This window comes from Rhincodon typus, chromosome 7 (assembly GCF_021869965.1).
Source record: "Rhincodon typus isolate 14 chromosome 7, sRhiTyp1.1, whole genome shotgun sequence".
Classification (NCBI taxonomy): Eukaryota; Metazoa; Chordata; class Chondrichthyes; order Orectolobiformes; family Rhincodontidae; genus Rhincodon; species Rhincodon typus.
In genome coordinates this window covers 98,844,051-98,871,902 of record NC_063338.1, presented here as the reverse complement: position 1 = coordinate 98,871,902, position 27,852 = coordinate 98,844,051, and the positions used below count along the sequence as shown (strand labels likewise).

At 45.9% G+C, this 27,852-nt stretch overlaps 1 protein-coding gene across 1 annotated transcript in view; it reads right to left on the bottom strand.

Annotated features, from left to right (window-relative positions):
* Positions 1–27,852, bottom strand: part of LOC109915179 (E3 ubiquitin-protein ligase MARCHF4-like) — a 93,499-nt gene that overhangs the window by 11,945 nt on the left and 53,702 nt on the right. Inside the window, exon 5 of the mRNA XM_048599382.1 lies at positions 1,263–1,344. Within this exon, the coding sequence (XP_048455339.1) occupies positions 1,263–1,344 (82 nt within the window). The remainder of the gene's footprint in view (positions 1–1,262; positions 1,345–27,852) is intronic.

The following is a 27,852-nucleotide window of genomic DNA, read 5'->3' as shown; positions in this document are numbered from 1 at the left end:
TTCATGCAACCACGCAGACATCCTTGACCCTGGCACCAGGGAGATAACACACCATCCTAGAGACTCGATTGCGGCCACAAAAATGCCTGTCTGTGCCCCTGACTACCACTACATGTTTTGAAACTGTATTGGCTTTCGCAAGGCGTCTCCCCTGTTTACCAGTTTCGAGTCCTTGTGAGGATGGGAATTGGTGCATGAGCACTTAAAAACTTCACAAGTAAGTATAGAAGAATGGGAAAACAAACATGCTACAAGTAGAACATTTCAGCAGGAGAAAAATTGTTCGTAGCGTTCCTCTGAAAGGAAAATTCAGTGGTCCATGCAAGGCAGTTAGAAAGGTTAGTAAAGTGATTTATTTGATAAATATTCCTAATCATAGGAAGAAGAATTGGCTACGTGTTTAAAAGGTATCATCATAGGGAAGTCGATAGGAGCAAATGTGTCAGGTGGTAACGGTAGTGGAAAGTAATGGAGATAATGAGAGTGAGGTAGAAGGAGAAGAGACACTTCTCAAGTGAACCTCTTACAAATTGATTCATATTGTATAGAAATACAGGGAAAGTTAGACACTGTTCTCATATTTAGAGGAAGAGACATGGGAAGATCTCATAAGATTAGTCAGGAGTACAATCTACAGCAACACAGATGGATGTACTATGTTAATTCAACATGATGTGTACATAAGAGACTGAGTGCTAACAAAATAACATCCTTATTGGTTGGACCTAGGAAAATAAGCTCAGGTGGAAACAGAGATTCAATACATGTTGGAAAATTGTTTGATTAAACCTACCCAAAGCAGCTGCTGTTGGTTGTAAGTTGGAAAGATCAACTAGATTCTGTATAGACTACAGAAAAGTTAGTGCAACAAGAAAAACAGATTCCTATTCAATTCCTCAGTTAGAAGATTGTCTCCACAATCTTGTCTGTGCCTAATTTATTTCTGAGATTGATTTGTTGAAGGTTAGCAAGTTCTACTAATACCATAAGCTAAAGAAATATCAGCCTTCAATACACCAAATAGATTATATCAATGTTGAGATGCTATTTGGTTTAAAAATGCCCCACCCACATTCCAAAAACTTATGAGTCATGTTGAAACTGAAGTATAAAACTGTAGTTTATTTAGATGATGTCATAATATACAGTAACACTTGGAAAAGCATGTAAGGTAACTAGAAGACCTGTTTAAGCAATTGCAGTTAGCTAGCTTAGTAATAAATTTGGCCAAATGTGAATTTGCAAAAGCAAGGGTAACTTACCTAGCACATATCGTAGGACACGAGCAAGTATTGCCAAGAACGGCAAAATGGAAGGCTCTGAACGAATTCCCCATTCCTAAAACTAAACGGGAAATCATGAGATTTTTAGGAAAGTGAGGGTTTTTACAAGAAATTTTTGTTGAAACTTCAACACAATACCTGAATCTTTAACTGATTTGTTACATAAACAGACAAAAGTGGTATGGTCAGCAGAATGTCAAACAGCCTTTGAGAAGCTGTAGGTAATCCTGATAAGCAAATCGGTGTAGGCTGTTCCATGGCTTTAATAAACCTTTTAAAAATACTGATTGATTCTAATGGCTTGGGGGTAAGTGCAGATTTGTTGCAAGATCTAATACGGTTCATTGAAAAGTTTTTTAAAAATTAAATCATGGATCTTGGCATCGCTGGATATGCCAATATTTATTGCCTGTCCCTAGTTGTCCTTGAGAAGATGGTGGTGAGTTGCTGCTTTGAACTGCTGATGTCCTTTTAGTGCAGGTAATCAACTAGGGAGGGAGTTCTGGGATTTTGACCCAAAGACACTGAAGGAATGGTGATATATTTCCAAATCATGATAGTGAGTGACTTGGAGGGGGACTTGCAGGTGTTCCCACTGTAAGGACCGTAGTTTTTTATTTTGTGATTTTTAAAATAACTGCAGTCTGAAATGAAAAAGATCTGTTTTAAAACCAGTGTTTGAAACAGTGGCTGTATGTTTTGTAGACAGGTAGCCTGGTACGCAGGCCAGGCATCATAATCAGCTGTTTGAGTAAGTAATAACTGAGGTTTGAGTTGCGGATGATTTGAGCCCAAGGTTTTGGTGGGTAGGTGATGCAGGTCAGATTGGCAACAAAAAAAAATTATTAAAAGTTTTATGACTATTGACCAGTTATTGATGACATTGATCTGTTACCTGCTAACAACCATGTGATTGGTTTGCAGATAACTGAACAGCTTGGAGCTGGGAACAAGTCAAAAAGAAAGAAAAGTGTTCAATTTTTCCCCAGTTCAAGTTTGGTTTCCCTGCTCTGCGCAGTCAAAACTAACTTTAAATCAGAAGAAAACAGTTTATCTTGCCTGGACTATTTGTTGTAAGCTGTGGCTTTTTACCTTGTAAAAAGCTTCTGACTTATCAGTTATCAGCCATCTTGAGTGTCTCTCCAACCAGTGGAAGCATCTGGAAAAAGATGACTGAAACAACATCCTGGACAGCAGAACAGTTATAAAGATCACCTCAATTGTAGCTTGAAAAAAGACTAAACTGTCTTTCCAGTTTTCCCCTACCCAAAAGCCTGATTCCCTGTCTCCATTATCTGTCTGTGTATGTAAGGGGGAATTCATAAGGAGAGTAGAGTTTTAGATGCAGTCTTGTATGCTAACAGTTTATATCTGTTTTCCTGTAGTTAGAGCCTAATTACTTATGATAAAAAGTAACAGAAACATCATTCATGCTTTCTATCAACTTGGATTTGAACATCAAATCAATTGGGGAAGATTGGATACTTTATAACATTTTAAATTTTTGTGAACACCAGAGAATGGTATTTCTGAGATTACCAGGAGCTGATTTCTAGTGCACTTTCCCAGTGAGTTATTATACAATGTATCTGTTGCCCTTGCCCTTCTAAATGGGAATGGTCATGGGTTTGGAAGATCATGTCTAACGAACCTTACTGAACTTCTGAAGTGCATCTTGTAGATAGTACCCACTGATGTATCTGAGTGTCGAAGTGGAGGGAGTGGATGTTTGTGGATATGGTGCCAATAAAGTGGGCTGCTTTGTCCTGGATGGTGACAAGCTTCTTAAATGTTGCTGGAGCTGCACCCATCCAGGCAAGTGAAGAATACTCCATCATACACCTAACTTGTGCCTTGTAGATGGTGCAGAAGCTTTGAGGAGTCAGGGAGTGAGTTACTCGCTGTAGGATCCCTTGCCTCTGACCTGTTGTTGTAGTTGCAGTATTTATATGGTGAGTCCAGTTCCATTTCTGGTCAATGGCAACCCTCATGATGTTGATAGTGGGGGATTAGGTGATGGTAACACCACTGAATATCAAGGGACAACGGTTAGTTTCCCTCTGGTTGGAAATGGATCAGCATTGGTGCAAGTTTTACTTGCTACTTGTCAGCCCAAATCTGGATATTATTCAGGGATTGCTGCACTTTGACATGGACTGCTTCAGTATGAGGAGTTGCAAATAGTGCTGAACATTGTGCAATTGCTGACAAACAACACCATTTCTGACCTTATGATGGAGGGAAGGTTAGTGGTGAAGCAGCTGAAGATGGTTGGGTCTAATGATCTAGTCACTATCCTGAGGAACTCCTGCAGAGATGTCCTGGAGCTGAGATGACAGACCTCCAGCCACCATAACCATCTTTATGTTCCAGGTAAGACTCCAACCAGCAGAGAGTGTACCCCCTGATACCCATTGATTCCAGTTCTAATGGCTCCTTGATGCCAAACTTGGTAAAATGCAGCCTTGTTATCAAGGGCTGTCACTTTCACTTCATCTCTGGAATTCAGCTCCTTTGTCTACGTTGGAACCAAGGCTGTAATGAGGTTAAGGGCTGAGTGGCCCTGACATAACCCAAAATGGGCATCACTGAGTAGGTTATTGCTGAGCAGGTGCTGCTTGATAACGCTGTTGATGACACCTTCCACTGTTTTACTAATCATCATGAGTAGACTGATGGGGTGGTAATTGGCCAGGTTGGATTTGTCCATCATTTTGTGCAGGACACATCCCTGAGAAATTTTCCACATCATCAGGTATATCACAGATTCACAGAATCCCTACAGTGCGGGAACAGGCCATTTGGCCCAACTAGTCCACAGCCCCCATCCAAAGAGCATCCCACCCAACCTCCTACCCCTGCATTTCCCCATGTCTGACCCACCTAACCTAAATATCCCTGAACACTATTGGCAATTTAGCATGGCCAATCCACCTACCCTCCACATCTTTGGACTGTGGGAGGAAACCAGAGCACCCGGAGGAAACCCACGCAGACCTGGGGAGAATGTGCAAACTCCACACAGACAGTCACCTGAGGTCCCTGGCGCTGTGAGTCAGCAGTACTAACCATTGAGCCACCATGCCACCCTGGGTAGATGCCACTGTGCTAACTGTACTGGAACAGCTTGGCTAGGGGAGTGGCAAGTTCTGGAGCACAAGTCTTCAGTCTTATTGCTGGAATGTCTTCAGATCCTATAGCCTTTACAGCACCTCCAACCATTTCTTGAAATCATGTGGAATGAATTAAAGTGGCTGAAGTCTAGCATCTGTGATGCTAGGGACCTCTAATGGAGACCAAGATGGATCATCCACTTGGCACTTCTGGTTGAAGATTGCTGCAAATGTTTCAGCCTTGTTTTTTGCACTGATGTGCTGGGCTTTCCCATCATTGAGGATGGGGAGGGGATATTTGTGGAACATCCTCCTCCACTGAGTTGTTTAATTGTCCTCTTCCATTCACAACTGAAACTAAAGGGCTTTGACCTGTTGATTGTGGGATCATTTAGCTCTGTCAATCGTTTTCTGCTTATGCTGTTTTGCACACCAATATTCCTGTTTTGCAGCTTCACAGGGTTGACATCTCATTTTTGGGTATGCCTGGTGCTGCTCCTGGCATGCCCCCCCTGCACTCTCCATTGACCAGTGTTGATGGTAATGGTTGAGTGTAGAATATGCTGGGCCATAAAGCTGCATAATGTTGGAATATGATCTTGCTCAGCTGATGGTCCACAGCGCCTCATAGATGCCAAGGCTTGAGTTGCGAGATCTGTTCAAAGTCAGTCCCATTTAGCACGGTGATAGTGCCGCACAACACAATTAAGGGTATTCTCAATGTGAAGTGAAATATTGTCTCCATGGACTGTGCATGATCACTTTTACCAACACTGTCATGGACAGATGCATCTGCAGCTAGCAGATTGCTCAGGATGAGGTCAAGTATGCTTTTCCCTCAGGACCAAAAACAGAAGTTGCTGGAAAAGTTCAGCATCTGCGAAGAAAAAAAATCAGTTAATGTTTCGGATCCGGTGACCCTTCCTCAGAACTGACAATAGCTAGGAAAATGTTGGCTTATATGCAAAAGATAGGACTAGGGAGGTATAAGCAGTAAGTGATAGATGGGGATAGAGCCCAAAGTGAAGAACAGTTGGACAGACAAAGGAGTTGATAACAATCTGGCTAGGAGGGTGAATAGCTGTTAATGGAGACTGTTAGTGTCTAACAACAGGTAGTGTGTAATAGCAGACAATGTGACAACAAGGCCTGGTGTGTGAATCATGGAATCCCTGTAGTGTGGAAACAGGCCATTCAGCTCAACAAGTCCACACCACTCCTCTGAAGAACATCCCACCAAGACCAATCCCCATCCCACTACCTTTTCCCTGTAACCTTGCATTTCCCATGTCTAATCTACCTAATTTACACACCCCTGGAACACTATGGGCAATTTAGCATGGCCAATCCACCTAACCTGCACATCTTTGGACTGTGGATGGAAACTGGAGCACCCGAAGGAGCCCATGCCGACACAGGAAGAACACGCAAACTCCACACAGACAGTCGCCCAAGGGTGGAATTGAACCCGGGTCCCTCGCGCTGTGAGGCAGCAGTGATAACCACTGAGCCACCGTTCTGCCCAAGAAACAAACCAATGTGGGGCAGGGAGCTAGGAATGGGAGAGTTCAGGCCCTAAAATTATTGAACTCAATATTGAGTCCTGAGGGTTGCAGGGTCCCCAAGCAGAAAATGTGTCATTCTTCCAACTTGTGCTGAGCTTCGCTGGAACATTGCAGCAAGCCTGAGACAGATGTTGGCCAGGGAACAGGGTGGTGTGTAAAAACGGCAGGCAACTGGAAGCTCGGTCTTTTTTGTGGGCAGAAAGTAGATGTTCTGTGAAGTGGTCACGCAGTCTACACTTTGTTTCCCAATGTAGAGGAGACCAGATTATGAACAGTGAATGCAGTAGACTAGATTGTGGTAAGTGCAGGTAAAGTGCTGCTGCACCTGGAAGATATGCTTGGGCCCTTGGATTCTGGGGATGGAGAATGTAAACAGGCAGGTGTTACACGTTCAGCGGTGGCAGGGGAAGGTGCCATGGGGTTGTGGGGGGGTGTTGTTGTGAGTGAAGGAAGAGTGGATCAGAGTGTCCCGGAGGGAATGGTCCCTGCAGAAGGTGGACAAGGGAGGGGAAGGGAATATGTGTCTGGTGGTGGTATCTCCTTGGAGGTGGTGGAAATGGTGCTGATGATATTCTGGATGTGGATGCCAGTAGGATGGTAGGTAAGGACAAGGGGAACCCTATCGCCGTTGCAGGAGGAAAGAGGGGGTGAGGGTGGAAGTGCGGGACATGGGTCAGACCCGGTTTAGGGCCCTGTCAACAGCGATGCTCGGAATCCTCAGTTGAGGAAGAAGGTGGACATTTCGGAGGCTCCCTTATCGAAGTTGGCCTCATCTGACCATATGCAAAGGAGACGGAAAAATTGAGAGAATGGAATGGAGTCTTTACAGGAAGCAGGGTGCGAGGATATATAGTCCAAGTAGCCGTGGGAGTCGGTGCGTTTTTAGTAGTTTTTAAAGGCCAGTCTATCCCCAGAAATGGAAACAGATGTCAAGGAAGGGAAGGGAGGAGTCAGACACACCAGATGAAAGTGAGGGCAGGGTGGAAATTGGAAGCGAAATCGATTAGCTTTTCTAATTCCGGACAAAAGAGGGAGGCAGCACTAATAAAATCATCAACAATGTCAGAGAAAGAGTTGTGGATGGGGGCCAGAGTGGGACTGGAACAAGGAATGTTCCATGTACCCCACAACGAGGCAGGCATAACTGGGGCCCATGCAGGTACCCCAGATCAGAGGGGTGGCCATTCCATGTTCCAGTCATATTCCGGCCCCCACCCACAACTCTTTCTCCGCTATATCGATGATGTCATCAGTGCTGCTTCCCTCTCTCGTCCTGAATTGGAAAAGTTCATTGATTTTGCTTCCAATTTCCACCTGCCCTCCCTTTCATCTGATCTATCTCTGACTCTTCCCTTCCCTTCCTCGACATCTGTTTCCATTTCTGGGGATAGATTGGCCACTAATATCCACTATAAACCCACCGACTCCCACAGCTACCGGGACTATACATCCTCACACCCCACTTCCTGTAAAGACTCCATTCCATTCTCTCAGTTCCTCTGCCTCCATTGTATATGTTCAGATGAGGCCAACTTTGATAAGAGAGCCTCCAAAATGTCCATCTTCTTCCTCAACTGAGGATTCCCCAGCACTGTTGTCAACAGGGCCCTGAACCAGCTCCAACCCATCTCCAGCACTTCTGCTCTCACCCCCTTTCTTCCCTCTCGCAACAGCGATAGGGTTGCCCTTGTCCTTACCTACCATCCCACCAACATCCAAATCCAGAAGATCATCAGCACCAATGCCGCCACCACCAGACACATATTCCCCTCTCCTCCCTTGTCCGCTTTCCGCAAGGACCATTCCCTCTGGGACATTCTGATCCACTCTTCCTTCACTCCCAACACCCCACCACAGCCCACGGCACTTTCCTCTGCAACCGCCAAAGGTGTAACTCCTGCCCATTTACCTCCTCCCTCCCCACTATCCAAGTGCCCAAACATACCTCCCAGGTGAAGCAGAATTTCACCTGCTCTTCACACAAACTAGTCTACTGCATTTGCTGCTCACAGTATGGTCTCCTCTACATTGGGGAAACAAAGCGTGTGGGTGACTGCTTCACAGAACATCCACATTCTGCCTGCAAAAAAGATCCTGGTCTTCCAGTTGCTTGCCACTTTGATACACCACTGTTCACTTGCCAACATCTGTCTCTGGCTTGCTGCAGTGTTCCAGCGAAGCTCACGCAAGCTGGAAGAGCAACTTCTCATTTTCCACTTGGGGAACCTGCAGCCCTCTGAACTCAATATAGAGTTCAATAATTTTAGGGCCTGAACTCCCACATTCTAGCCCCCTATCCCACATACCAGGCCTTGTTATCACAAGTCTGCCAATACACACTACTTATTGTTAGTTACTAACAGTCCCCATTAACAGGTATTCACCCTCCTAGCCAGATCGTTATCCACTCTGTTCAACTTTCTTCTCTTTCTTTGGGCTCTATCCCCACCTATTGTTTATTCCTTACCCCCTCCCCCCACCCTATCTTCTGCATATAAACTGACATTTTCCTAGCTACAATCAGTTCTGAGGGAGGGTCACCAGATCCAAAATGAGCTTTTCCAGCAACTTCTGTTTTTGTTCCTGATTTGAAGCATCCGCAGTTCTTTCATCTTGTATGTTTTTCCCTCTTGTTGATTCCCTCACCACCTGCCACAGACCCAGTAAAGCAGCTATGTCCTTTACGGCTCGACTAGCTTGATGAGTAGCTTTGCTGCCAAGCCACTCTTGGTGATGGACTCTGGACTCCCCATCCAGACTACGTTCTGTGCTTTTGCCACCCTCAGTGATTCCTCCAAGTATTTTGCAACATGGGGGAGAAGTTATTCATCACCTGAGGAGGACAGCATGAGGTAATCAACAGGAGGTTTCCTTGTCCAGAGTTGACCTGTTGGTGTCCAAAATATTGAGGGCTCCCAGGGCAACTCCCTCTCAACTATATACCACTGTGCAACCACCTCTGTTGGGTCTGTTCTGCTGATAGGACAGCACATATCTAGGGATGGTGATGGTGGTGTCTGGGATATTGTCTGTAAGGTTTGATTCCATATGGCTCTTTCAAATTGTTGCTTCACTGGTCTGTGGGACAGCTCTCTCAATTTTGACAATAGTCCCAAATGTTGATGTATGGGATTTTACAGGGCCGACAATACAGGGTTGGCCTGTAAGTGCCAGTGCCTGGGTGGTTTGTTTGATTTAATTCCTCTTTTGAGACTTTTAGTTTGATACAAACAAATAGACTACTAGATCATTTCAGTGTCAATCACATTACTATGGATCTGGTCACATACAGGCCAGACTAGGTAAGGAGGGTTCCAAAAAAGTCATACCAGGCTTAAAATGTTAAATCTATTTATCTCTCAATGGATGCTGGCAAATAGGTTGAGTTTCTCCAGCATTCTTTGTTTCAAATTTTCAGTATTCACAGTGTAGTGCTTTTATTATAAGGATGTCAGAATTCCTTCCTTAAGGAGACTAGTAAACCAGGTGAGTTTTGAAAACAATTGACAATGGATGCATCTTTGTGTTGTTGGCAAATCTGGAGATATTACTCTTAGTTCCCTCATCTAAATCATTAATATATATGGTGAATTGCTGGGGACCAAGCACTGATCCCTGCAGTGTCCTAATTATGGGCTGCCACTTGGAAAATGCTTTTTTTTTCCCTTTATTCATTCACAGGATGAGGGTGTTGCTGGCTAGGCAGCATTTATTGCCCATCCCTAATTGCCCAGAGGGCAGTTAAGAGTCAACCACATTGCTGTGGGTCTAGTGCAGGCCAGACCAGGTAAGGATGGCAGTTTCCTTCCCTAAAGGACATTAGTGAATCAGATAGCTTTTTCCAACAATTGACAATGGATTCATGGTCATCATTAGACTGTTAATTCCAGATTTTTTTGTTTTATTGAATTCAAATTCAACCATCTGCCATGGCAGGATTCGAACGCAGGTCCCCAGAACACTATCTGGGTCTCTGGATTAATAGTCCAGCGATAATACCACTAGGCCATCATCTCCACTCAGGGGAGGTTTATTCCTAGTCCTTGTTTTCTAGCTCCCAACCAGTTCACTAGCAATGTCAGTACACTATCCCCCAATCCCAAGCACTTTAATTTTACATGCTAAAGATGATGAATGGATGCAAGTTCATGTTTTCTCCTCAAAACACATTTTTGAAATGCTATTTTGTCCTTCTTAAGGGCTGAGGCATGTAAAGACTACATCTCTTTATTCTCCTTAGTTTTGGATTGTGGACCAAAATGAGAAGATACTGTTTTAAACTGAGGATAGTCCGTAAAGGTATTCTTGTATACATAAGTCAATTTTGCCTTTTCCTGGAACAAACAGAAAGAAGTTTGACAGAATTGAGTCAGTGGGTTTCTGAATTCGGGAATTGCTGTCTAATAACAATATTTTGATTGGTTTCTGGGCAGGTGACCATATCCTCTGTGCATGGTCAATAAAACAGAAGGCTCTAGCCTGCAAAGAAAAAGCTCCTGAATCTTTCTGTCTCTCACCTGTGTGGAGATGTTACAGAAAATCTCCGGCAGGTGTTGTCACTCACCATTTCCCTATAAACTGGTCTCTCTATAAATTCCATTACTGAAAGTAAAAAAGCACAAAACCAACTTCTGAGAATGGAAAGATGAATCTTCAACTAGTGAGTGAAAGTCTGAAAATCAGAGTAACAACAATCTTGTGTCCTCATCAGTTGAAAGGAAATAAAAGGAACCAGAAGAAATCAACTCATCAACATCTGTTTCAGAGATAGTAGGAACTGCAGAGGCTGGAGAATCTGAGACAACAAGGTGCAGAGCTGGATGAACACAGCAGGCCAAGCAGCATCAGAGGAGCAGGAAAGCTGACATTTCTTCAGAAATGTTCTGAAGAAGGGTCTAGGCCCGAAACGTCAGCTTTCCTGCTCCTCTGATGCTGCTTGGCCAGCTGTGTTCATCCAGCTCTACACCTTGTTATCTCATCAACATCTGTGATCTGGATCAGTGCCAGAATTGCTCTTCTCTGACTTTTATCCTCCTTTCTCACCTGTAATAATATATCACCGAATTATCATGGTGCAGAAGGAGGCTATTCAGCCCATTATGCCTGTATTGGTCTATCATCTAGTGCCAATCCCTTGCCTCTTTCCTCATATCCCTGCATATCATAGGTCATAGAAGTCTATAGCACATTAAATCTTTGCCGGTCAAAAACAACCACCTAACCATTCTAATCCCATGTTCCAGCACTTGGTCATAGCCTTGTATGCCTTGGTATACTTCAACGTTATGAGGGTTTCTGCCTCTATCATTCTCTCAAGCAGCACATTCCATATTTCTACTATGCTCTGGTTGAAAAAAATCTTTCTCTGATCTCCTCCAAAGCATTTGCCCCTCACCTTAAACCTTTTCCCTCTGGTCTTGGACACATCTGCCGTAGGGAAGAGATTCTCACAATTCACTCCATGAATACCTCTCATAATTTTGTACACCTCAATCAAATTCTCCCTTAGCCTCCTCTTACTCCAACTCCTGAATACCCAAATTCTGTCCACCAGACTGGCACAAGTCAGGAGTGTGATGAAATACTTCCCACTTGCCTTAAAGAGTGCAGCTCCAACAATACCCAAGAAGCTGTTCACCATCCAGGACAAAGCAGCCTGCTTAATTGGCACCACATCCACAAACATTCACTCTCTCCATTGCTGACACTCAGATGCAGCAGTGTACGCTATCTGCAAGAAACCTTGCAGAAATTTACCAGACAACAGCTTTCAAACCCATGACCCCTTCCATCTAGAAGGACAAGGGCAGCAGGTACTTGGAAACACCATGACCTGCGAGTTCCCAGCCAAGCCTCTCAGCATTTTGACTTGGAAATATACTGCCTTCACTTTCACTGGGTCAAAATCCTAAAACTCCATCCTAAGGGCATTACGGATCTACCTGTAGCACATTGCTTGCACCTCCCCACTACTTCTCAGGGATACAAGGGATATGCAATAAATGCTGGCCCCAGCTAACATTTGGGGAGAGAATAGAGACCCTTAAAGATCAATGAAATCGGATATGTATGGAACCACAGGAGATAGGAGAGATACTAAATGATTATTTCACGTCACTATTTAATCTGGAAAAAGACATGGAAGCTTAGGAACACAGGGAAATAAATACTGGTGTCTTGTAAACAGTCCACGTTACAGAAGAAGAGGTGCTGGAGGTCTTAAAAAGAATAAAGATAGATAAATCCCCTGGACCTGATCTAGTACATCCCAGGGCATTGTGGGAAGCTAGGGAAGAAATTGCAGAGCTCCTAGCAGAGATGTTTAGATCATTAACAGCTACGGGTGAAGGGCCAGAAGATGGAAGAGTTATTAAAGTGCCTTTAAGAAAGGTTGCAGGGAGAAGCCTGGGGAATACAGACTGGTGAGTCTAATGTCAGTAGTGGGTAAGTTGTTAGAGGGGATACTGAGAGACAGTATTGATATATATTTGAACGAATGAATGATTTATTGTCGCATATGTTTTCTAGGTACAGTGAAAACGGTTTTGTCACCACAATATGGTGCCATTTTGAGTTACAATAAGGATAAAAAGAAATTACTTGAATTAGTGTTTATCTTCTGTTTAAATTGGGGTCTCAAACACAGCTTCAGGGCTTCTGCAAGGTCTCTGCAAGGTGTTTCTACCTCAAGAAGTCCCACTCTGTGAATAGCAACAATGATGTCAATGCCCCAGGAGACCCCACCTTGCCAAGAGTTCACACTGGGCCTACCACTGCTGCAAGTCCAGGCTTTTGGCCTACTGCTGCCGCAAATCAGGCTCAAGGCCTACCACTGCCGACAGGAGTCCAGGATCCAGGCACCGGCACTTCCACCCGGAGTCCCAGTCCATGCTGTTGAAACTGCAGCCACCGCCCTGCCAACACCGGCCCAGGCATGAAGATGAAGAAGAAAGGAAGAAGGAAAGAAAAAAAGATGAAAAGTACATAGGGAAAATGATGTTGCCAGCCTGGAGCGAATGGGCTTCTTCGAGCCTGATCACTACCCACGTGCCAGCACCATCTTGGCTTTTGGAGAGACAAGAAATGATTAGTGATAGCTTGGTTGTGCATGGGAAATCGTGTCTCACAAACTTGATTGAGTGTTTTGAAGATGTGACCATGTAGATAAATGAGGGCAGAGTGGTAGACGTTGTCTACATGAACTTTAGCTAGGCCTTTGACAAGGTTACACATGGTAGATTGGTCAGTAAAGTTAGATCACATGGGATCCAGGGAGAGCTAGCCAATTGGATACAAATTTGGCTTAATGGTAGGAGATAGAGGGTGGTGGTGGGAGGGTTTTTTTTTGGACCGGAGGCCTGTGACCAGCAATGTTCCACTGGCGCAGTTGTAGTATGGCGCACTGACCTCTACATCGTCGAGGCCAGATGCCAACTCTCCGACACCTCCTCCTACCGCACCCTTGATCATGACCCCACCCCCGAGCACCAACCATCATCTCCCAAACCATCCACAACCTCATCACCTCAGGTGACCTCCCACCCACGGCCTCCAACCTCATCATTCCCCAACCCCGCACCGCCCGCTTCTATCTCCTTCCCAAAATCCACAAACCTGAATGCCCTGGTCGACCCATTGTCTCTGCCTGCTCCTGCCCCACTGAACTTATCTTCAACTATCTGGACTCCATTTTCTCCCCCTTGGTCCAGGAACTCCCTACCTATGTCCGTGACACCACCCACGCCCTCCACCTCCTCCAGAACTTCCAATTCCCCGGTCCCCAACACCTCATCTTTACCATGGACGTCCAGTCCCTCTACACCAGCATTCCCCATACAGATGGCCTAACGGCCCACCACTTCTTCCTGTCCTGCAGGCCCGACCAGTCCCCCTCCAAAGACGCCATCATCCGCTTAGCCGAACTTGTCCTCACCCTTAACAACTTCTCTTTCAATTCCTCCCACTTCCTACAGACAAAGGGGGTGGCATGGGTACCCGCATGGGCCCAAGCTACGCCTGCCTCTTTGTAGGTTACGTGGAACAATCCCTCTTCCGTACCTACACTGGCCCTAAACCCCACCTCTTCCTCCGTTACATTGGTGACTATATCAGCGCCGCGTCGTGCTCCCACGAGGAGCTCGAACAGTTCATCCACTTCACCAACACCTTCCACCCCAACCTTAAGTTTACCTGGACCATCTCTAATACCTCTCTCCCCTTCCTGGACCTCTCTGTCTCCATCTCGGGCAAAACCTAGAAACCGATATCCATTTCAAGCCCACCGACTCCCACAGCTACCTAGAATACACCTCCTCCCACCCACCTTCCTGCAAAAATGCTATCCCCTATTCCCAATTCCTTCGCCTCCGCCGCATCTGCTCCCAGGATGAGGCATTCCACTCCCGTACATCTCAGTTGTCCTCATTTTTCAAGCACAGCAACTTCCCCCCTCGGTGGTCGAGAACGCCCTCAACTGTGTCTCCCACATTTCCCGCAACTCATCCCTCACACCCCGTCCACACAATAAGAACCAAAAAAGAATCCCCCTCGTCCTCACGTACCACCCCACCAACCTCCGGATCCAACGCATCATCCTCCGACACTTCCGCCATCTGCAATCCGACCCCACCACCAAAGACATCTTTCCCTCCCCACCCTTATCTGCTTTCCGGAGGGACCACTCTCTCCGTGATTCCCTTGTCCGCTCCACATTCCCCTCCAGCCCCACCACAGCCGGCAGTTTTCCTTGCAACCGCAGGAAGTGCTACACCTGCCCCTGCCCCTACACCACCCCCCTCACCCCCATCCCAGGCCCCAAGAAGACTTTCCACATCAAGCAGATGTTCACCTGCACATCTGCCAATGTGGTATACTGCATCCGCTGTACCCGTTGTGACTTCCTCTACATCGGGGAAACCAAGCTGAGGCTCGGGGACCGCTTTGCAGAACACCTACACTCGGTTCGCAATAAACAACTGCACCTCCCAGTCGCGAACCATTTCAACTCCCCCTCCCATTCCTCAGACGACATGTCCATCCTGGGCCTCCTGCAGTGCCACAATGATGCCACCCGAAGGTTGCAGGAACAGCAACTCATATTCCGCTTGGGAACCCTGCAGCCCAAGGGTATCAATGTGGATTTCACAAGCTTCAGAATCTACCCTCCCCCTACCGCATCCCAAAACCAGTCCAGCTCATCCCCGCCTCCCTAACCTGTTCTTCCTCCCACCTATCCCCTCCTCCCATCTCAAGCCGCACCCCCATCTCCTACCTACTAACCTCATCCCGCCACCTTGACCTGTCCGTCCTCCCTGGACTGACCTTTCCCCTCCCTAACTCCCCACCTACACTCACCTTTACTGGCTCCATCCCCGCCTCTTCAACCTGTTTGTTTCCTCTCCACCTATCCTCTCCTCTATCCATCTTCTATCTGCCTCCCCCTCTCTCCCTATTTATTTCAGAACCCCCTTCCCCTCCCCCATTTCTGATGAAGGGTCTAGGCCCAAAACGTCAGCCTTTCTGCTCCTATGATGCTGCTTAGCCTGCTGTGTTCATCCAGCTCTGCACCTTGTTGTCTCAATGTTCCACTGGTGCTGCATCCACTGTTTGTCATTTATTTTAATGACTTCGATGAGAATATAGGAGGTATGGTTAGTAAGTTTGCAAATTACACCAAAATTGGTGGTATAGTGGACAGTGAAGAGGGTTATCTGACAGTACAATGGGATCTTGATCAACTGGGCCAATAGGCTGAGGAGCGGCAGATGGAGATTAATTTAGATAAATGCGAGGTGTTGCATTTTGGTAAGATGAACAAGGACAGGACTTACACAGTTAACTGTAAGGTCCTAAGTAGCGTTGAACAGAGAGACCTAAGGGTTCAGGTACATTGTTACTTGAAAGTGGTATCACAGGTAGGCAGGGTGGTTAAAAAGGTGTTTGGAATGCTTGCCTTCATTGCTCAGACCATTAAGTACAGAAGTTTGGATGTCATGTTATGGTTGTACAGGGCTTCGGTGAGGCCACTTTTGGAGCACTGTGTCCAGTTCTGATCGCCCTACTATAGGAAGGATATTTTAAATTGGAAAGGGTGCAAGAAAGCTTTACAAGGATGTTACCAAAATTGGAGGATTTGTGTTATAAAGGAGAGGCTGCACAGGCCATGGCAGATGGTGAAATTTGAATTCAATAAAATATCTGGAATTAAGAGTCTAGTTATGACCATGAATCCATTGTCGATTGTTGGAAAAACCCATCTGGTTCACTAATGTCCCTTAGGGAAGGAAACTGCCATCCTTACCTGGTCTAGCCTACATGTGACTCCAGACCCACAGCAATGTGGTTGACTCGTAACTGCCCTCTGGGCTTTGCTTTGCCATTTGATCATGGCTGATATGTGGCGAGTGGTCAAGGGTGAAGAATAATTGAAAAAAAGAAATCACATTGTGGCCCCACAGGCCCTTAGCAAAACAAGAAGAGACAGCTGCATTAAGGACACACCAGCTACCTCTGGGCAGTTAGGGATGGGCAATGAATGCTGCCTAGCCAGTGACACCCTCATCCCGTGAATGAATAAAGAAAAAAAAATTGAGGGGTGACCTTTAAGAAGTTTATAAAATCATGCGGAGCAAAGATAATAGCAAAAGTCTTTTCCCCAGAATACGGGAGTTCAAAACTAGAAGGCATAATGTTAAGGTGAGAGGAGAAAAATTTAAAAGGGACCTGAAGGGCAACTTTTTCACAGAGAGGGTGGTTCGTACATGAAATGAACTGCCAGAGGAAGTAGTAGATGCAGGTACAGTTATAACATTTAAAAGGCATTTGGACAGGTACATGAATAGAAAAGGTTTAGAGGGATATGGGCTAAATGCTGGCAAATGGGAGCAGTTTAGTTTGGGAAACCTGGTCAGCATGGATGAGTTGTGCCAAAAGGTCTGATTCCATGCTGTTTGACTGTATGACTCTACTGAAGTAGGCCATGCTCAAATACAGCAAGACCTTAACAAAATCCAGGCTTGGCTGAAAATTGGTAAGTAACATTTGTGCCACACAATTGCCAGGCCCTGAACATCTCTTCAAAACTGGATCAAACCATCGCCTTTTGACATTCATGACATTACCATTGATGAATCTCCCACTATCAACGTCTGGAGGTTACCATTGAACAGAAACTGAACTGGACTCACCATAAAAATAATATGGCTACATGTGCAGGTCAGAGACTGGGAATACTGTAGTGAGTAACTCACCTTCTGACTCCTCAGAGCCTGTCCACAAGATACAGGTCAGGATGGAATGCACCCCACTTTTTCGGATGAGTGCAGCTCCAACCACACTCAAAAAGCCTGACACCGTCCAGGACAAAGCAGCCCACTTCATTGACACCACATCTGCAGGCATCCACTCCCTCCACTGATGCACAGTCGGAGCATACCTTGCATGTGCATCATCTGGAACCAGCCTGCATTTTCCATTTCTCATCAGTCCCCATTAATTCTTGCTGTGTAGCATATCCTAGAGTATGATTGCTATTATGGGGCTACAAACCTCTTCTAGAAGTCGCTTCCTACCTTTTACTAGTAATCATCTCAAGGCAAACTTATTCTAGATTTGATATCCAGAACTACCGGCATTTCCCTCAACCATACCAGTAACACCGTTAATTAACAGAGCAATCCTTCCAACTTTTCCCAGCTTTCTGTCCATATTATGTAAAACCGCAAAACCATCAAATATAGGAGCAGAATTAGGCTAGTTGGCCCATCGAATCTGCTTTGCCATTTGATCATGGCTGATATGTGGCGAGTGGTCAAGGGTGGAGAATAATTGAAAAAAAGAAATCACGTTGTGGCCTCACAGGCTCTTAGAAAAACAAGAAGAGACAGCCTCATTAAGGACACACCAGCTACTCCTGTGATAACAAAGATGTGTAGAGGGATGGCCACCAACAAAAAAGAGACGGGGAGAAGTAGAGGAGCACCCCCCAGCCCAGAAATGCAGGACATCATGAAGGGCCTGGTGAAACCCAAACTCCAGTTATCAGGAATCAAGGGGTATCCTGTGCAGGTACTCCAAGAAAAGGAGCAGAGCACGACAGTAGTACTGTCAGACTCAGAACTAGACCTTCCTGGCTTTGTCCTCACCCTGATGACACCAGATCAGGGCAACACCCCCAGAGAGGAACAGGACAGCTTCCTCAGCTATGCAAGGGTACAACAGTTCACCAAATCCATGGGGATGCTCAGCCAGTGACTAGACCACGGATCAACAAACACTGGACACTTGGTAATCTAAAATAATGTTAAATGGGCTTAAAAATTGCAGCATCAACGTGCGTAACATTAAAGCCACAATGCGATGTGTTTCCATGTTGGCTTACCTGGCCAACGTCAAAGCGAACCTCCTGTTTGTGGGATACTGCATCTCAGCAGCTACAGGAAATGGTCCTGGACCAAGCCTGTGATGTAGTGGGCAGGACGATCTCTGGCAGTCTCACAGTCCTCAGGGATACGACTGCCTACATGCAGGGCAGGAGGGTAGATTCCTGCCTCAACAGCCTGAATCAGGAGAAGGCCTTTGACAAGGTATCTCCATGTGGGATGTGCTCTCCAAAATGTGATTTGATGAGGGAATCCACAATTGGATCCAACAACCCATACCAGTAATTCAATCTCAATCAGTGGTGAGAATCAGAAAGCTTCCCAATCAGATCTGGATTCAGGAAGGGCTGACCTCTCTCTCCTGCCCTGTTTATGTGCTGTTTCAAAACTTTTGCTGAATATATTAGGAAAAACACAAGGCTGAGAAGTGTGCTATTCCAGGCAGCGGAGGCTTGTGCGTGGATAATGTCGCCATTTTCTGCTTGGATCCACTGTCAGTGCATAGGCTCATGAACATCAAACTGGCCTGGGGCAATATGAGGCAAGAGCAAGTTCATATACTTTGGAAACTAGGCAGAGCGATCCTTTATCTCATTCACATCAGGACAGATTATCTGAAGGTGCTGGGCATATGGTACGGAGGAGCTAGGGTGTGCGCCCAAACTTGGGAGGAGCTTATCACCAAAATGAGGCAGAAACTGGGCAGATGGCAGCACCGGTCCCTCTCCATTGTGAGTAAAAACTTGGTCATCGGATGTGAGGTACTCTGTGTTGCTGCACATGGTGCAGAGCTATTTCATAAGCCTGCACCATTACCCTCACCTAAACCATCTTCCACTTCATCTGGAAGTCAAAGATGGACCATGTCTGCAGGGACACTATGTATGAAGCTCTAGATGAAGGTGCAAGAACATACCAATGTCACCCTCATCCTGATGGCCATCTTTGTGTGGGGCTGCAAACACCAAGTGTCACTACATATTGACGTTTTACCTGTCCCTGCTATTACAAAGGATGGGCCTGGTCCCATTGTGCAGAACACCACAAGTAGTTGGATTGTTCCATATCACCTGTACCGTTTGGAAAAATTTCTAAAGGAAAACATCTTTGACCACAAGCCCATCAGGCAGTGGTCAACACATAGTATCCTGTAGGAAAAGGATCCTGTCGGGTGCTTCTCTGTGCACACTGTCAAAGTCATTTGGCAGAATGCCTCACCGCCAGAACTTTCTAACAAGCACCAAGATGTAGCTTGGCTGGGGGTGAGAAGAGTTTGGGTTAGGGTTTCATTCAAGCGCGGTCTCTGTGCGCCAACGTGTGGTGCCCTCAAAGCGGCTGCTCTGGCAAAAAGACTGTTACACATCTCCATTTGGAATGCGCCTTTGCAAAGATCTGGAGAGAGATGCAGTGCTTGCTGTCAATGTTCTTCCTGAGCAGCTCCGTGGTGCAGGACTCTGTGCTCTACAGTCTGCTCCCGGGGATGCACACTGAAACAAACATCAACTGTGCTTGGAAGACCATCAGCTTGGTAAAAGGTACTCTTTGGTCTGCTCAAATTTTGGTCTTCCAGTGCAAAGTGCTGACCCCGACCAATATTGCAGAGTGGCATATTACAATGTCCAGGACTACATGCTGAGGGACACATTAAAGCTTGGAGCAGCTGCCACCAAGGTGCAGTAAGGAAAGACTACTGTCTAAGGTCTTTCTACTAAAGTTCAATGGGGGTCAGTTCGGTTATCAGACCTTCTCGGTGCATCAAACATAAGTAAATATTGTCCTGCATAAGTAAGAAATACCTTTGGTCTTTTTGCAACTGCAGGAAGGTCAAATTCACATGTTTGTTTGTTCTTCACGTGCAAAGACTGTACAGAGCTGCTTCAGTAACTGTGTTTATATGTAAAGATGCAGGGAAAGCAGCAGCAGCAGCAGCCAAATCAGTGACAACATTACTGACACTGTTGTACATCAGGTAGGGTTGAAGTGTAAATGAGCAGTAGTGATAGGGGACTCTATAGTCAGGGGCTCAGACATGCATTTCTGCGGCTACGGGCGACACTCCAGGATTGTGTTGCCTCCCTGATGCCTCTGAGAGGGCACAGGATATTCTGAAGGGGGAGGGTGAGCTAGAGGTTGTGGTCCATACCAATCTAACGACACAAGCAGAAAGAGAGATGAGCTCCTGAATAAAGAGTTCAGGGAGTTAGGTAGGAATTTGAAAAGCAGGACCTCTAGGATTATAATCTTGGGAGTGAAGCTGGAATAGGGCGATAGTATAGTTAAATACTTGGCTAAAGAGCTGGTGTAGGAGGGAGGGCTTCAGGTATGTGGATTATTGAGATGTCTTCTGGAGCAGATGACACCTGTACAAGAAGGATGGGTTGTACCTAAACTGGAAGGGCACCAATATCCTGGCAGGTTTTCTAGTGCCACTCAAGAGGGTTTACACTAGTGACACAGGGGGGCAGAACCAGAACTGTAGGTCAGCTAGTGAAGAACAGAGAACAAAAGAGAAGTACGGCACAGGAACAGGCCCTTCGGCCCTCCAAGCCTCTGCCGATCATCATGCCCTGATTAAAGTAAGAAACAAACCTTCTGCCCTTATTCGATCTGTATCCCTCAATCCCTTGCTATTCATGTAACCATCCCTGCCTCTTAAATGTCGCCAATGTGCCTGCTTCTACCACCTCCTCTGGCAGTGCATTCCAGGCTTCTACTACTGTCTGCGCGAAAAACATTCCTTGCACATCTCCCTTAAACTTTTGCCCTCAAACCTTGAACCTGTGCCCCCTTGTAATTGAAACTTCAACCCTGGGAAAAAGCCTCTGAATATCCACCCTATCTGTGCCTCTCATAATTCTGTAGACCACTATGAGGTCTCCTCTCAGCCACCATGAAATGACCAAAGAAGAATCTGAGACTAAAGCCAGTAAGACTAAGAGGAAGAACAAACAAAAGGAGTTTACTGAACATGGAGAGACTGTGATTGTTTTAATGTGAGGTGTCTGACAGGCAAGGCAGATGAACTTAGAGCTTGGATTAATTCATATAACTGTGACATTGTAGCTATGACAGAGACTAGGCTGAGAGAGGGATAGTTCTGGCAGCTTAGCATTCCAGGATTTAGATATTTCTGGCAAGATAGACAGGGATGTAAAAGAGGTTGAGGAGTTGCATTATTGATAAGGGAGAAAATCACAGCCATGCTGAGGGAGGACACCTTGGAAAGCTTACCCAGTGAGGCCATATGTGTAGAGGTCAGGGTTGGAAAGGTCCAATCACTTTGATGGGATTGTATTACAGGCCTCCCAACAGCCAACAAGTGATAGACAAACAAATATGTGGGCAGATTATGGAAAAATGTGAAAACAACTGGGTTGTATTGGAGGGTGATTATAACTTCCTTGATATTAACTAGGACTTGCACAGTCCCCGGGGCTTAGATGGGGTCGGGTGTTAGGTGTGTCCAGGATTGCATTCTAGAGGGTCTAGAGGGATACAAGTTAGCCAGGAAAGAGCTGAAGGAAGGGCTTAGGAGAGCTATAAGGGGGCATGAGAAAATCTTGGCAGATAGGTTTAAGGAAAACTCCAAGGCTTTTTACACGTACGTGAGGAAGAAGAGAATGACCAGAGAAAGGGTAGGGCCGATCAAGGATTCTAAAGGGAACTTATGCACGGAGCCTAAAGAGATAGGAGAGGTCCTTAATGAATACTTTTCTTCGGTATTCACAACTGAGAGGGACCTAGTTGTAGAGGAGGACAGTGTGAAACAGGCTGGTAGGCTAGAGGAGGTCGATGTTAGTAAGGAAGATGTGCTAGGAATTTTGAGCAACTTGAAGATAGATGGGATTTATCCAAGGATTCTATGGGAAGTGAGGGAAGAGATCGCAGGGCCTTTGGCGATGATCTTTTCATCCTCACTGTCCATGGGTATAGTGCCAGAAGATTGGAGAGAGGCAAACGTCATTCCCTTGTTCAAAAACGGGAATAGGAATAACCCCGGAAATTACAGGCCAGTTAGTCTTACATCAGTGGTGGGCAAATTATTGGAAAGGGCTCTGAGAGATAGGATTTATGATCACTTGGATAGGCACAGTTTGATTCGTGATAGTCAGCATAGATTTGTGTGGGGTGGATCATGCCTCACAAACCTTATTGATTTCTTTGAAGAGGTGACCAAACATGTGGATGAAGGTAGAGCAGTGGATGTGGTATACATGGACTTAAGTAAGGCATTTGATAAGGTTCCCCATGGTAGGCTCGTGCAGAAAGTAAGGAGGCATGGGATAGGGGGAAATGTGGCAGATTGGATTCAGAATTGGCTGACCTTTAGAAGACAAAGGGTGGAGGTAGCTATTACAAGGGGGCATAGTTTTAAAGTGAGTGGAGGTAGATATAGGGGAGAAGTCAGAGGTAGGTTCTTTACTCAGAGAGTGGTAGGGGAGTGGAATGCATTGCCGGAGAGGGTAGTGGAGTTGGCCTCATTAGGGGCATTTAAGCGGCAATTAGATAGGCATATGGATGATAGTATAAGGTAGGGGTGGAGGTTAGATAGACCTTAGATGTAGGGTAAAAGTTTGGCACAACATTGTGGGCCGAAGGGCCTGTACTGTTCTATGTTCTGTGTTCTATGAAACAATGTAAATAGTCTAAATTGGTAAAGGGCCATACTTGACCTAATATCAGGCAGTTAACCCGGCCAGATGATCAAAGTTTCAGTGGGGGAGTATTTCGGGAACAGTGACCATAATTCTGTACATTTAAGTTACTCATGGATAAGGACAAGAATAGTCCTAGGATGAAAGTATTAAATTATGGAAGGCTAACTGCCTCAGTATTAGGCAGTAACTGGGAAATGTAAACTGGGGGCAGTTTTTTGAGGGTAAATCCACATCTGGCATGTTGGAATCTTTTAAAGGCCAGTGATTAAAGTTCGGGACCAGTATGTTCCTGTTAAAATAAAGTATAAGGATGGCAAGATTTGGGAACCTTGGATGACAAGGGAAATTGAGAGCTTAGTAAAAAAAGAAAAAGGAGGCGTACGTAAGGTTTAGGAAACTGTAGACAGACAGAACTTTCAAAGAACTCAACCAAGGAATTAGGAGGCCCTAAAGTGGCTTTGAAATGTCATTGGCAAACAGGATTAAGAAAAATCTCAAGGTGTTTTATACATGTATAAGGATCAAGAGGGTAGGTCCACTCAAGGATGAATGAGGGAATTTACTCATGGAGCCAGAAGAAGTGGGTGAGGTCCCTAACAAATACGTTGCATCAGTATTCACAAAGGAGACGGACATAATGGATGGTGAGTCTCAGAAGGGAAATGTTGATAATCTAGGGCATGTCAATATAAAAAAGGAAGGTGTTGGGTGTTTTGAAAAGCATTATGGTAGGCAAGTCCCCAGAACCTGATGAGATCTATCCCAGAATGCTGAGGGAGGCAGCTGAGGAAATTGCTGAGGACTTGTGTGAAATCTTTGTATCCTTTTTCATCACAGGAAAAGTCCCAGAGAACTGGAGAATAGCCAACGTGTTTGCTTTTTTACTTATTCATGTTTTCAAAAAATCATTCACTTGTGGAATGTGTGTAGCACTAGCTGGCCAGCATTTATTGTTTGTGCCTAGCTGCCCTCGAGTAGGTGGTGGTGGGCTGCAGGTAGACCCACAATGCCCTTAGGGAGGCAATTCCATGATTCTGACCTAGCAAGACTGAAGGAATGGTGATATATTTCTGAGTCAGGATGGTGAGTGGCTTGGAGGGGAATTTGCAACTGGTGATGTTCCCATATAGCTGCTGCCCTTGTCCTTTCAGATGGAAGCAGTCATGGATTTGGTGGGTGCTGCCTGAGGATCTTTGGTGAATTTTAAGAAGGGCAACAGGATAACTTGAGAAACTACAGTCTGGTGAGCCTTACATCAGTGGAAGGGAAATTATTGGAGAAGATTCTCAGGGATAGGATTTACTCAGATTTGGATAAATATGAACACATTAGCAAAAGGTGGCATGGCTTTGTGTGGGAAAGGTCGAGTCTCACAAGAGTTGATTTAGTGTTTTGAGGAAGTGACAAAGATGACTAATAAAGGTAGGGTGTTGGATGTTGTCGATAAAGACTTTAGCAAGGCCTTTGACAAGGTCCCTCATGGGCAGGCTGATACAAAAGGTCACATGGCATCTGCAATGAGCTGCTAAGATGGATACAGTCATAGAGGACAGACAGTAGCAGTGGAAGAGTATTTTTCTGACTGGAGATCTGTATCCAGTGGTGTTCCACAGGGATCAATGCTGGAAAACCAGTTGTTTAATTTATATAAATCATTTGAATGAGAATGCAGGTGGCCTGATTAGTAAGTTAATGGACAACACAAAGATTGGGGGAGCTGTGGATAGTAAGGAGGATTGCCAGAGCTTACAGCAAGCTATAGATAGGCTGGAGACTTGGGTGAAGAAATTCCAGATTGATTTTAATCCGGACAAATGCAAGGTGTTGCATTTTGGGAGACCTAATGCAGGAGGGAAGCATACAGCAAATGGCAGGACTTTTGGTAGCATCAACATTCAGAGGGGTCTAGGCATACAGGTCCACATTCCCTGAAAGTGGCAACATATGTGGAAAAGATAGTCAAGAAGGGATATGGCATGCTTGCTTTCTTCGGTCAGGGCATACAGCATAAGATTTGGCAAGTCATATTGCAACTGTATAGAACTTCAGTTAGGCCACATTTGGAACGTTGCGTATAGCTTTGGTCACAAACTTGCAGAAGGATGTGGAGGCTTTGGAAAGGGTAAAAAAAAATGTTTTTTCAGGATGTTGACTGGTTTGGAAGGTATTATCTATGAGGGGAGATTGGATAAACTTGGTTTGTTTTCCCTCGAACATCGCAGGATTTGGTGTGGGAACCTGATAGAGGTTTACAAATTTATGACAGGTATGCATAGAATGGATTGTCAGTTTTTCTTTCCCAGGGTAAAACAAAGAAGAACAAAGAAAGAAAAAGAAACAATAAAGCACAGGAACTGTCCCTTTGGCTCTCCATGCCTACTCCAAAACATTTTGCCCTTCCATACTAAAACTGTCTTCAATTATAAGATCCATATCCCTCCATTCCCAAACTATTCATGTATTCGTCCAGGTGCTTCTTGAATGCTGTTATTGTGTCTGCTTTCACCACCTCCTCTGGCAGCGCGTTCCAGGCATTCATCACACTTGTTGTGAAATATTTGCCTTGCACATCTCTTTTTTTTAAACTCTCCTCACCCACTCCCCGCACCTTGAACCTGTGTCCCCCTAGTAATTGACCCCTCAATCCTGAGAAAAAGCCTCATACTTTCCACTCTATCCATGCTATTCACAATCTTTCAAACTTCTATCAAGTCGCCCCTCAACCTCTTGCATTTCAGTGAAAACAAATCCAGTGTATCCAACCTTTCTTCATAGCTAAAATCCCCCATATCAGGTAATGTTCTGGTAAACCTTTTCTGTACCTCTCCAAAGCATCCTCATCCTACATCCTTCTGGTAGTGTGGTAATCAGAATTGTATGCAATATTCCAAGTGTGGCCTAACAAAAGGTCTATAAAGCTGCAGCTTAACTCACCTATCCTTATACTCAATGCCCCTTCCAATGAAAGCAAGCATGCCATAAGCCTTTTTCACTACTTTATCTACCTGCGCTGCTATCTTCAGTGATCTGTGGACCTGCACACCCATGCATGTCAATACTGCTAAGGGTTCTGCCATTTACTGTATAATTTCCATCTGTACTTGACCTTCCAAAATGCATCACCTCACATTTGTCCAAATTAAACACTATCTGCCATTTTTCTGCCCATGCCTCCAACTGATCTATATCCTTCTGTATCCTCTGACAATCCTCCACAACTCCACTAACTTTTTGTATCAGCCGCACACTTACTAATTAGACCAGCCTCGTTTTCCTCTAAATCATTGATGTAGATAACGAACAGCAGAGGTCCCAGCAATGATCCCTGTGGAACACCAATAGTCACAGCCCTCCATTCTGAAAAGCATCCTTCCACTGCTACCAAGACAACAAGGTGCAGGGTCGGATGAACACAGCAGGCCAAGCAGCATCATAGGAGCAGAGAGGCTGACGTTTCGGGCCTAGACCCTTCATCAGAAAAGGGGGAGGGGAAGGGGGTTCTGAAATAAATAGGGAGAGAGTGGGAGGCGGATAGAAGATGGATAGAGGAGAGGATAGGTGGAGAGGAAACAAACAGGTCGAAGAGGCGGGGATGGAGCCAGTAAAGGTGAGTGTAGGTAGGGAGTTAGGAAGGGGATAGGTCAGTCCAGGGAGGACGGACAGGTCAAGGGGGTGGGATGAGGTTGGTCGGTAGGAGATGGAGGTGCGTCTTGAGGTGGGAGGAGCGGATAGGTGGGAGGAAGAACAGGTTAGGGAGGCAGGGACGAGCTGGACTGGTTTTGGGATGCGGTAGGGGGAGGGGAGATTTTGAAGCTTGTGAAATCCACATTGATACCATTAGGCTGCAGGGTTCCCAAGCGGAATATGAGTTGCTGTTCCTGCAACCTTCGGGTGGCATCATTGTGGCACTGCAGGAGGCCCAGGATGGACATGTTGTCTGAGGAATGGGAGGGGGAGTTGAAATGGTTCGCGACTGGGAGGTGCAGTTGTTTATTGCGAACCGAGCGTAGGTGTTCTGCAAAGCAGTCCCCGAGCCTCCGCTTGGTTTCCCCGATGTAGAGGAAGCCACACCGGGTACAGCGGATGCAGTATACCACATTGGCAGATGTGCAGGTGAACATCTGCTTGATGTGGAAAGTCTTCTTGGGGCCTGGGATGGGGGTGAGGGAGGAGGTATGGGGGCAGGTGTAGCACTTCCTGCGGTTGCAGGGAAAAGTGCCGGGTGTGGTGGAGCTGGAGGGGAGTGTGGAGCGGACAAGGGAGTCACGGAGAGAGTGGTCCCTCCGGAAAGCAGATAAGGGTGGGGAGGGAAAGATGTCTTTGGTGGTGGGGTCAGATTGCAGATGGCGGAAGTGTCGGAGGATGATGCGTTGGATCCGGAGGTTGGTGGGGTGGTACGTGAGGACGAGGGGGATTCTTTTTTGGTTTTTATTGCGTGGACGGGGTGTGAGGGATGAGGTGCGGGAGATGTGGGAGACACGGTTGAGGGCGTTCTCGACCACCGAGGAGGGGAAGTTACGGTCCTTGAAAAACGAGGACAACTGAGATGTACGGGAGTGGAATGCCTCATCCTGGGAGCAGATGCGGCGGAGGCGAAGGAATTGGGAATAGGGGATAGCATTTTTGCAGGAAGGTGGGTGGGAGGAGGAGTATTCTAGGTAGCTGTGGGAGTCGGTGGGCTTGAAATGAATATCGGTTTCTAGGTGGTTGCCCGATATGGAGACAGAGAGGTCCAGGAAGGGGAGAGAGGTGTTAGAGATGGTCCAGGTAAACTTAAGGTTGGGGTGGAAGGTGTTAGTGAAGTGTATGAACTGTTCGAGCTCCTCGTGGGAGCACGAGGCGGCGCCGATACA